This window comes from Megalobrama amblycephala, linkage group LG18 (assembly GCF_018812025.1).
Source record: "Megalobrama amblycephala isolate DHTTF-2021 linkage group LG18, ASM1881202v1, whole genome shotgun sequence".
Lineage (NCBI taxonomy): Eukaryota > Metazoa > Chordata > Actinopteri > Cypriniformes > Xenocyprididae > Megalobrama > Megalobrama amblycephala.
The window spans coordinates 16,690,103-16,702,462 of NC_063061.1; the positions used below are offsets into that span (position 1 = coordinate 16,690,103).

The following is a 12,360-nucleotide window of genomic DNA, read 5'->3' on the forward strand; positions in this document are numbered from 1 at the left end:
TATGGTTATGTTCACACACAGTTCAATATTAACAAGAGCAACAACAGCATTTTATTACTCAACTTACACACTTAAAAGTAGGGTAGGCAATTTGTTTTTTAATAAACACTTTTTGTTATACTGGTTGAAACTCTCTTCACATCCTGATAGCAATCAATAATAGAAGTGGTCTAAATATTAAAGAATGTATATCTCAAGTCTCAGGACCAATAAATGTTCGATCAATCAATGCATTCGGTCCAAATGCAATGATACAATGTCCTAGCTGCCTGTCAACATATTTATTCCCATATCTCCGTGCACTCTGATCACACGCATACATCAAACGTGACACGTTCCATAAAGCTACACAGAGTTGCACACAGAAAGTCACTAAGCGCCGCAAACAAACAGCAGCTGGCTTTCACGTCCTCAGACTCAGATTTATGCATTTCTATGTCTACATGTCTAATCTGCAGCAGTTAACATTCATTATTATTGTAATTTTATGTGCTAACATGAGGTAATTTAACACCGTCTCTCTTGACACTTTGCAGACTCAGCTCTGGCTGTGCGCGTTCATGTGTTTTGGAGGAGGCGTGGCTTGAAGGATCTCATGCTTTCAAAGCTATAGCTTGCTCAGATTTATGTGTTTCTATGTTTACACTATCAACGCCGAAATTAATCTGCAGCCGTTTGCATTTGGGTTTACACTCTGCTCATGCGTTTTGGAGGAGGCATGGCTTTGGAGAGCGCCCTGAAGCAAGGGTGGGATCTCATGCTTTCAAAGCTATAGCTTGCTATTACTAGCCTTTCTGAAATTGCCTACTCTACCTTTAAATGTGGCAAAATGAAACAAAATTTATTTTCTTCCTTATTGTGACGTATATCAGAGTAAATCGGCCTTTCAATCAAGAACAAAAGGACGGGACTTTGTCCATGAGGAATTGATTGACTTGTTGGATGGTTGTGGTTTGCTATAGAGTGGTGCAGGGATGACGTATTTTTGTAGGCCAAAACACAAAAACGAGTTAGCATTTTAACACTTCCGCTTCCATCATCCTGAATTCAATGGGTTTTTTGAATAGGTTTTTGGTTAAATGTTAGAAATTAAACACAAGCTCAGTATATTTTCAAATTTTATTCAACTATATAAAAACATAAGCTTTTACATGCGTTCAATAAGTTACTAAATGTGTGTCCTAAAAGTGATGGCCAAATGGAAAATACCGAGCTGCCTGTTTGGCTGAACATTGGCTGAAAAAGAATGAGTGCTACTGCTACGGCAGGGAGCAGCAATGCGTGACACAGGAGAGTGGTGGTGGGCGCGCTTGCCCCGGGGCTACGGCCACACTCAGATCTTTGTTGCGTTCTCTCTGTGGGTGTGGGTGTGTGTGTGAGACAGAGAAAGAGAGGGGGGGGTAAGTATTAGTTTTACGCTGCCCACTGCTTCCCACTCCAGACCAGCTGCAATACTAGCACCGCAGGAGTGCCCCAGAAGACTGTCCGAAAAAAGAAATGCCAGAGAGCGAACAGAGAAAGATGTCCGGCTTCGCAGACGCTCAGGAATGTTGCGAGCTGTGTGAGATTTCCAAACAAACACCGCAGTGCCGCTCTGTCCTCTCTGCCCCGAGGCACAGCCCAGCACTCCTTTACATGCTCACCTCCCACCGCCGCCTCAGCACAACAAGCTTCCCATCATTCTGGATCATCTGTTTCACTAATGCGTCATTTGTTCGATTGTTTTTCAAAGTTGCATTGTTGTTTAACGCATCTCTTGTATCCTCTAGACTGTTTCTTGCCCTTTTCATTTAACGTGTTGGCTATTGGAACACACTTCTTTGAGTCTCCCTCTGTGTTCAAGAGCATATGGTTGTCTGCAAAGCCGCCCCTGAAAGGATGACAGTGAAAAGCTTGTGCTATCTCTCTGCCTTTGACACAGTAGTATAAGAGCAAGTGAGCTCCATCTGAGCCCTGCTGCACAGAGATCCATCTCAACACTGACAGGCAAAAGTGAATTAGGGAACTCAAGAGCCAAATGACTGGTACTGTCATCAGAGGAACAGGTGTGGTCTAATACTCATGTTTTCACAGGAGATGCTGATGAGGCAAATCCACTAGGGTACAATGGAAAAATGTTTGGATCTCATCAGGGATTCCTAAACACGAAACATCGGCCCAACAGCGCATGTTTAAGTGTCAACCACGAAAATGACTATGAAACAAAGAACAGATGCATAATGATGTAGGAAAGAAGGAATCTAGCTTTCTCTAGTCATTCAGAGAAAGAACGTATGAGAAAAACATACAATGAAAGATCACCATCTAGTGGTCATCTGGCTATATTGCGTACTTAAAGAGTTAGTTCGACCCAAAATTAAAATGATGCCATTAATCACTCACCCTCGTGTCGTTCCAAACCTGTAGGACTTTTATTCATCTTCAGAACACGAATGAAGATCTTTTTGATGAAATCTGAGGTTTCTGTCTCTCCATTGACTGCCTTTGCAACTACTTTAATGCTTCAAAAAGGCCATAAAGAGATGGGAATCGAGCAAAACAAACCTCTTCTGGAAGCTCAAACGTGCTGTTTAACCAATGAGGTTCATTCTCGTGTGTTACGCGGCACGTTTGAGCTTCTGGAAGAGGTTTGTTCATGTTCGGTTGAGCTTCTGCTTATGTTCGCTGATCAATGTTTACATGTGAATAAAAACCTAAATTAAATCTTTTCATTATAAAAAGCGATCAAGTCTCTTCAGAAAATTTTGACTAAACCGCTCAATTCATATGGATTAGTTCTATGATCTCTTTATGAAATTTTTGAAGCGTCAAAGTGGTAGTTACAAAGACAGACATCTCTCAGATTTCATCAAAAATATCTTCATTTGTGTCCCGAAGATGAACGGAAGTCTAAAGAGATGAGATGGAATGACATGAGGGTGAGTAATTAATGACAAAATTTTCATTTTGGGGTGAACTAACCCTAGAATATGTTAGTGTGCCTATTTACTTTCAATTATTCCATAGTTTAATATGCAGAGGTAACTATAGGTAAGCCACAGGGGTGTTTCCTCTGAGGAGGCAAGGGAGGCAGTGCCTCCTCAAAATAACTGGATGAGAAAATAATCAATATTACAAAAATAAAACAATGCAGATGTTACAAAATTTGACATTAAAAAGTGTAAAAGTCACTCGTTTTTCTAAAGAAACACTGTCAAACAGCGACACCCAGAGACACCCGACATTGAGAATGAATGGGGCAAAGTCACATGAGATTATAGAGTGCTTTTTGTCTGCGCAAAAAAACCTACCACTTTATTCACAAAATATTAATCTCCAACAAACGTTCACGCAACAACATCTGGTCTCGCATCTGCACAACACGAATGCATCGTGGTGATCTCGTGAGCGTGCATTGGAGATTGATATTTTGTAAATAAAGAGGTAAACAACATGATGGTGAGTAATTAATATTCATAACATAATATTCATTTTTGGGTGAACTAACCTTTTAAAGAAATATTCAGTCATCATTTACTCATCCAGATGTCTTTCCAAACCGGTAAGACGTCCTGCTATGGAACACTAAAGGGAATGTTTTGAAGAATACAACTCTTTTCCATGCAAGAAACTCTCAGGTTCTAAAACAAGAACAACAAGAACAACATAAATGTGTGAGAAACAACCTGAAAATTACATTTATATATATATAATTTATATACAGTACAGTCCAAAAGTTTGGAACCACTAAGATTTTTAATGTTTTTAAAAGAAGTTTCGTCTGCTCACCAACGCTACATTTATTTAATTAAAAATACAGTAAAAAACAGTAATATTGTGAAATATTATTACAATTTAAAATAACTGTGTACTATTTAAATATATTTGACAAAGTAATTTATTCCTGTGATGCAAAGCTGAATTTTCAGCATCGTTACTCCAGTCTTCAGTGTCACATGATCCTTCAGAAATCATTCTAATATGCTGATTTGCTGCTCAATAAACATTTATGATTATTTTCAATGTTGAAAACAGTTGTGTACTTTTTTTTTCAGGATTCCTTGATGAATAGAAAGTTCAAAAGAACAGCATTTATCTGAAATACAAAGCTTCTGTAGCATTATACACTACCGTTCAAAAGTTTGGGGTCAGTAAGAATTTTTATTTTTTTGAAAAGAAATTAAATGAATACTTTTATTCAGCAAGGATGCATTAAATCAATCAAAAGTGGCAGTAAAGACATTTATAATGGTACAAAAGATTAGATTTCAGATAAACACTGTTCTTTTGAACTTTCTATTCATCAAATAATCCTGAAAAAAAATATTGTACACAAATATTTTGTACAATTGTACACATTAAATGTTTCTTGAGCAGCAGATCAGCATATTAGAATGATTTCTGAAGGATCATGTGACACTGAAGACTGGAGTAATGATGCTGAAAATTCAGCTTTGCCATCACAGGAATAAATTACTTTGTCAAATATATTCAAATAGAAAACAGTTATTTTAAATTGTAATAATATTTCACAATATTACTGTTTTTTACAGTATTTTTAATTAAATAAATGTAGCCTTGGTGAGCAGACGAAACTTCTTTTAAAAACATTAAAAATCTTAGTGGTTCCAAACATTTGGACTGTACTGTACGTTCAGAAAGTATCCAGAAAAAAAAAAAATCAAGTTTCTACAAAAATATTAAAGGTGATAGAAAGGATTTTTTCGTTGACTGAGAATCCAAAGACTGTTACTGAGTTATTGAAATGAGCGCATGTGTAAGATTTCAAAGGAACGCCTCCCAAAACTCGTGCACGAGTATTGGAACACGAGTGTTTACCACCGGCATTCGCTGTGTCGTGTTTTTTGGATTCATTATGTCGGACTCACCGCAGGTAACTCATAATCTTAAGTTTTTACTCCTGTCTCCGGACAAAAACATTGCATGTGGCGCCTGTGGAGTGTGGAAAGTTACTGGAGCGCGCACGTCTCTCACAACGAACGTCATGGCAGTGAGTGACAAGCCAGAGGGCCAAACGATTGGCTGATGTTTTTAAGGCCCTACCTCGGGCACAGATGATGTATATTAATATTATTCCTTTCAGTGCACCTAATAAATGGTCTTTTATCAGTTAGTAAAGACAGTTTCAAGTAATATTGCAAAAATGTATAAAACAAAACATCCTCTTTAGCACCTTTAAGCAGCACAACTGTTTTTTCAACACTGATAATAAGAAATGTTTCTTGAGCAGCAAATCAGCATATTAAAATGATTTCTGAAGGATCATGTGACTGAAGACTGAGGTAATGATGCTGAAAATTCAGCTTTGCTAAAATTGTAACACGTGTATTATTACACGTGTATATTGCTTGTGCATATTCAAACTTAATTTCTCAAGATAAGCCCGCGACACCCGTCCAAATGCCATTTTTACTGACTTACCTCATAACCAATAACGACTACTGTTTGGTACTTCTGCGGCTTTCGATGTTAGCTGGTGTTTGTAGCACATTTTATCGAAAAAGACAAATTTCTAATAATCTGTACTTACACGCACATGTATGCTCTAATCAGCAATACAGAGCACAAATCATCTTAAATGTGGTATATGAATATTACTGCACTGTGGTGAACGTGGCTTGAAACGCAGCAACTGAGTTTGTGCTTGCATAACTTTAGCCTGCCCTGACCTCTATGGGAAGAATGAGGTATTGCTTAACTCTAGAAATGCAAAAACAATTCAGCCCTCTGAACCAATGGGAGTTCCCTGCAGCTGTGTTTTTCAGCAGTAAGGAAAAAGCCGCATTAATGTCTTTCCACAGTGTCAGTTCAAAGTTGGCTGCTTGTTGCACCGGTTGAGCTCACTGGTTCAACTTGGTCAATGTCGCCTGGGGCATGTACAGTGCCTTTTGGCTATTCTCAAAAAATATGAATTTTGATTTAAGATTTACGCGTGAATGTGAAAAAAAGTATACCACAGAATACCAAATAGAGCTATTGGCGTTTGACTGTTACATCAGATGTCCATTTGAGAACTGAGTTTCAATCAACTGAGAAATGATAAACATGACTATTATCGTCAACAATTGCTAAGAAAACAACAATGACAAAAACAGGTAAAAACAAATTATATCTATATTTACTATAATCGTTTTTGCAAAATTGTCCCTTTTTTTTACATTTACCAAATTATCACAGTTTTAGTAGTGAGTTATTAATTAAAATAATGTTATTTAGATAGTAAGAATTGTCATGATCATTTTTAAAGTATTCATAACTTTTGTTTAAAATATTTACATTTACTACAGCTATTTTAGCTACCTAAAAAAATTCTGTATTTTTAATGACTCAGTTATCACAGACATTTTTACTGAAGTGGCATTAAATACAAAGTTCTGTCACGAAACTCTAGATGGTGCAGGATCATAAATCCTTAACCCAATTACATAATTCGCTAGGGCGCAGCTGACCCTTCGCAAAGACCCGCCCCCCTGAGTTACAGTTGCTTTGTCCGACAAGCCATGGCGCTGTCACGCCACACAGAGTGAAAAATACATCGCGGAGCAAAGAGGACACTGACAACACGTCGACAGACAAGACAGAGCAGGTTACTTATGATATTAAACAAAGTCTCAGCTTTCAAATTGTGTAATTTGAACATGTTGTGGCTCTTTAATGTGTCGTGACAGATCGCTGTAGTGCCTCGGCTCAAGCGGTTCATAAACCGATCATCTCTTCCTACTAGTTAATTTATAGCATCAAATATGAATGAACATGAGGAGGAATGTTGTTTCAAATGCAGAAAGATGTCAGTACACACCATTTTTCAAGTTTAAGTCCACAGAGGTTCAAGGGTTAGTTCACCCAAAAATGAAAATTCTGTCATTTATTACTCACCCTCATGCCGTTCCACACCCGTAAGACCTTTGTTAATCTTCGAAGCGCAAATTAAGATATTTTTGTTGAAATCCGATGGCTCCGTGAGGCCTGCATAGGGAGCAATGACATTACCTCTCTCAAGATCCTTTAATGTACTAAAAACATATTTAAATCAGTTCATGTGAGTACAGTGGTTCAATATTAATATTATAAAGCAACGAGAATATTTTTGGTGCGCCAAAAAAACTAAAATAATGACTTATATAGTCATGGCCGATTTCAAAACACTGCTTCAGGAAGCTTCGGAACATAATGAATCAGCGTATCGAAGCAGCGGTTCGGAGCGCCACAGTCACGTGATTTCAGCAGTTTGGCGGTTTGACACGCGATCCGAATCATGATTCAACACAGAAGAATCATAACATAGAATCATAACCTGGGGCATATTCTTCGTACCTCGCTTAATACATCTGAGATGATTTGACAGATGCCAGATCGTCTAATCGTGATAACTGAACTCTGGCTAATTTGGTTCTTCAAACGAATTTGCAGATTGGATTAAAATATCTGGATTAAGTTGTCTAAGATTACTGCGTGTTCTCGTGTTCCATGAAAAGGGCAGATGTATCGATACACGAAACCACAATCAGCAATGCAGCGATTGGCTGGAGTCAAGACGGCAACGTAATGACATCATAGAATGAGAAAAGACACCTGACTAAAAACTTGACGAATTTCTAGACAAGCGAATAAATGACAGAAGAACGACATAAATGTTATAATAGATAAATGAAATGTGCAATATTTTTTTTTTTACATGATTACCCAATTATTTAGGCTATATTCACAATTTCTAGTATTTGTACAGGCAATTTTTTATTTCAGTGTTGTAATTAGCAACTAATTTACCTTTGAAGCATATTTGACAATAATTTGATTAATTAAAGTTTCTTAAGGGTCAAGATCAAGTTATCTGCATCTCCTGCGCTTCATCAAGCCACTCCCATAATATCTGTCGCGGTTCAAATGCACAAATGCATTAGACATCTTAGGCATAGACATCTGTACATCATGTGTGTAAGACTCCAATAAAAATTATTACGTAATTATTCCCTCACGAATGAATCTCTCAAAGAGTAAAACTGTAGGTGTCTATATTATGACACTACATGGCATTATAGTATTATTTGCAAATTTATTTTTAAATCATTATTATTGTCCCTGGTTTACATTAGGGTACTCTTGTGGGAAAGTAGCAGTGGCTGGGACAGACTTTAAGCATCACCTCCGCTTAAAAAGATGCAATCCAATCCTGTTTACATGAAATAAGCCTGCTCCCGAGCAGGTTTGAGCTTACGGACCTGTTGCTATGACAGCATGTCCAGGATGAGCGTCGAAGAACCGAACAATCCAAGATCATGCCAAATCGCCATCAGTCAATCCAGCTAAGTGAGTTAGCGACATACGAAGAATATGCCCCAGAAGCAGTGTTTTGAAATCGGCCATCACAATATAAGTAGTTATTTTGTTTTTTTGGCGCACCAAAAATATTCTCGGCGCTTTATAATATTAAGATTGAACCACTGTACTCACATGAACCGATTTAAATATGTTTTTAGTACATTAATGGATCTTGAGAGAGGAAATGTCATTGCTGGCTATGGAGGCCTCACTGAGCCATCGGATTTCAATAAAAATATCTTAATTTGCGTTCCGAAGATGAACGAAGGTCTTACAGGTGTGGAACAACATGAGGGTGAGTAATAAATTACATTATTTTCATTTTTGGGTGAACTAACCCTATAATCTTCTAACTCCTGACTGCTTTGTCGGACAAATGGCGGATTCTGCGTTCTGATTGGTTAGATCGCTTGCCAATCAAACTCCTAGCGAAGGGTCAATTGATTCCGTTGTATTAGCCACCTTCCCCAGCTCCACCTGTATAGATTTGCTATGGGGGTGATTCATTTATGCAGTGTTACCAAGTCAGCAGTTTTCCAGCAGAATTGGGCTACTTTTAAGTTGTTGCCGCGGGTAAAACAATTTTCCGTAGGTTGATTTCCGCCCATACGTACTATTTTGGCACTCCAACACCCCAAAAACACCCCCCAGACGTACAAATTCAGTGGAGAATCCAATGGAGAAAATCGCATTGGGCTATTTTTTTGACAAGCCAATGGGTTGAACAGACCTGGCAACCCTGCATTTATGCTTGTTCAGTATTGGCAGTCGCAAGATCTATACTTGCTCTGCAGCAGCAGTAGCGTATCAAATCTATTCCACCAAGTCCAAACATATCAACATTGTCATACTCATTACCATGCCAAACTCTCCGACACTATAATTGTGATCATTATCCATAACTCCCATTTAAAAGAGCACTGAAAATTCGCGTTATGTATTTAGAAAAATAAATTCACCACTCCTCTTCAATGATGGTAGTGTGGGACGATGCAACATGCGGGACACATTCGTACAGACCTGAGTGGCATATCAACTTGATTACCAGTCATGGCGTTGAGCGAGCGGCGCCTTCTCGGGAAAGCCCTTCACCTCCACCTGATGGCAGCATCACGCAGCCCCTTCACATGGGTGCGTGGGAGTTCCCCGCTTCGCCATGTCGGGGTGGTGCAACGCGCTGAAAGGATCTCCCGAGCGCGCGCGCTCTCTCTCTCTCCTTTCTCTCAACCGCCCCCACCCCATCAGCTTCATCCTCCCCCTCACGACAGTCTCAGTCTCAGCAGCAGCAACAGCATCGTCCTCCTCCACCCTCTCTAGGCAGCAGTAGCAGCAGCAGCAGCATTATCCGGCGGTGAGACACGGAGTAGACGCATCCAAGTGATGCCACTGCACCAACCGCATCTCGCCATCGGGAAAACACGCCGAGAATAAAGCGCTTCTTCTGCGAGGAGGGAGAAACACATTCGCCTGGAGACATCCACTGCCCATGAAGATGTCTAACGCTGACATGGTCTTGAACTCCACCGATCGGGTAGTGAAATGTAAGTGTACGTTTCGTCCCTCTTTTCTACCTGCATCTTTCTTCTGTTATCACTGTTAAATACTAAAATGTTCTCACAGCTAATTAAGACATTTTGATCGCATTTATTAATATGTTCGGTTCGTGTTTAGGACTGAATGGTTTTGAGATACGAGATCGTTTCGATGATTTTCTAAGCTCTGGATTGATGTTAATTGAGTCACGGGCAGGCAGAGGGAGATGTGTTAAATAAGGCAGATCCAGTGGAGGCGGTGATGCAGCAGGATTTAGGTGGCATCACGCAGCCCTTCCTGTATTCTTCAGAGACAATGAAGCAATAAGGTTTTCAGTTCGTTTTTAGGTGTTTGCTTTCTGGGGGGAAGCCTCCAGTCTGAAGGGGTAAATCATTCGAGCTGGAAACTGTCACGCCCCCGTTGCGTCTGATTGATTTTCTTGCATTTACCGGTCACGTCGTAGCGCACATTAATATTCACAGAGGAACATAAAAGCAGATCATTGAGACTCAATATAATCTTATATATACTACATTTCCGTTTAAGTGAAGGTGCATGCAGTCATTTTTTACTAAAAAGGTTTGAAAGGTTGAGAAATAGTATTAAAATAATACATACACACACATAAATGTCAATAGTTATATCAGTCTAATAGCAAAAAGCCCTTTTTGTTCTACATGGAGAAGGTTGCCCCCTTCATCGGTGCCACCATGTTGGGATCACATGACCAGCCGTGTGATTCAATTGACCGTGTAACTAATAAAAAACATTAATTTTGCCAGTGCTCAGGATGTTTTACAAAGCATAAATGTAAACATACATTCTAACAGCATAGTTGTGTTGAGTGTGACCCATCAGACAGTTGAACAGACAGAGAAATATAGAGAAACGTGAAAAAAAAAAACATATATGTATAAAATAAAAAGGAAAAGCTACATAAACAGATTCAGGAGTGTCAGCAGTTAAACTTAATGCATCCAGGCCAATAGGTGTCAGTATAAAGCCTAGACCACTACTAGTGTTGGAATGAGTAAAAGCAGATGAATGTAAACAACAATTTACGGAATTTTATGCTGCCTTCACGTCGGAATTATCATAGATACCAGTTTCCTAGTTAAAAATTTGGACACGAACGCCTTCGCAAGTCAAAATTTGAATGCGATTTTCTCGTAATCACGACTTCGGAAGTGGGAAGTGTGAAATTTCCGATGGCACGTGAAGGCAGCATAAGGTTTAATCCATTTCTGTCTTTTAAGTTAAGAATCATAATAGTGCTTCAGTATTTAATTAGACATGTAGTTTCTTTTAAACTTTGCATTACTTGAGCTGTTGGCTATATTGTGATACTAATAGATATATTCTGGTAGATTTGTGTAGAATTGCAGACTCTGGAGGTATTCAGCCTGCTCAAAACAGTCAAACCCCAATGCTGGTCTTTTTCTCTCTTTTTTTTCTTCTTTTTTTTTTACACAAATTAACACTCCAGCCTAGCTGACTGTTTTGAATTGCAAAAATCTGTGGGTCTGTGAACTTTTGAAACAATTCAATTTGCATGCTAATGTGGCCACATTTGAATGTGTTTTCTTACTGTGTTGTTTCGATAAATAGTATTAACACCTAAAACACTCAAAAATGAAAATTCTGTCATCATTTACAGACATCCCACCTCTCCCGGAAGGTCTGGGAGCCTCCCGCATATTAATGGTGGCTCCCTGACGCCCCCATAATTATATACAATATCCCAGAAATCGAGTATGTGAGATGCAAATGCATATAATATAATATAATATAATATAATATAATATAATATAATATAATATAATATAATATAATATAATATATTCTGTTGTAATGCAATGTTATGTAAGGGGGGATATGGGGGGAGTAGTGTTTGTACCATCTTCTGTGTGTTGATTTACCATTCAAAACTCATATGACTTCTGTGGAGCATAAAAGGAGATGTTAGGCTGATTTAGTGTCTGAATATTACGCATAATCGCACATATCACCCTGAAGATCATTTCACATGTTGTTCAGTTCTGATTTGTTGACAAGAATATTTTTGGCAGAACATTTGATTTTTATCTGCCTTTGAATGCAGGATCTTATGACATGGGCCATTAAAACTCAGGCTTTGATACAAGTCATCTGACCTCTCTAAAAGTTAAGGTTGAATTAGTCATTGCCACACATAATGAGTCATAGTAGTGACCCCCCTCCCACGCACCGGCTACCTCATAGAGGTACTTTAGGTCTGGCTGTTTTAACCGTAACGCCATTCTCTGAACTACCCCTGTCTCCTCTCCCCCTTATGTATAATTGAGGGCTTTTATCATCAACAAAATGCATCAATAAATAACCACATCTAAAATCCCAGGTTAGCTAAGCATTCATGTTTAGCAGCGTGCAGCTCCAAATACAGGAGACAAACAAAGAATTTGTCTCTGCATAGAATCCCCACAGCAGCAAAGCAGGATTTCATAAAACAGTGCATGGTGTGTCATTTGC

General features: G+C 38.7%; 3 protein-coding genes across 7 annotated transcripts in view; 1 reads left to right on the forward strand and 2 right to left on the reverse strand.

Annotated features, from left to right (window-relative positions):
• Positions 1-5,630, reverse strand: part of cxxc5a (CXXC finger protein 5a) — a 49,775-nt gene extending 44,145 nt beyond the window's left edge. The window contains exons 1-2 of the mRNA XM_048166163.1: positions 5,422-5,630; positions 3,488-3,620 (exon numbers count right to left, since the gene is read on the reverse strand). The gene's annotated coding sequence lies outside the window, so the exon portion shown is untranslated. The remainder of the gene's footprint in view (positions 1-3,487; positions 3,621-5,421) is intronic.
• Positions 1-12,360, reverse strand: part of LOC125252666 (serine/threonine-protein kinase pim-2-like) — a 681,247-nt gene that overhangs the window by 284,525 nt on the left and 384,362 nt on the right. The window lies entirely within an intron of this gene.
• The window catches only part of ppp3ca (protein phosphatase 3, catalytic subunit, alpha isozyme), a 63,479-nt gene continuing 60,498 nt past the window's right edge, over positions 9,380-12,360 (forward strand). Inside the window, exon 1 of one of the 5 annotated variants that reach the window (XM_048166138.1) lies at positions 9,380-9,866. In XM_048166138.1, coding sequence (XP_048022095.1) covers positions 9,806-9,866 — 61 coding nt within the window. In that variant the 5' untranslated portion in view covers positions 9,380-9,805. The remainder of the gene's footprint in view (positions 9,867-12,360) is intronic. The other 4 variants (XM_048166139.1, XM_048166135.1, XM_048166136.1 and 1 more) reach the window with 4 other exon arrangements.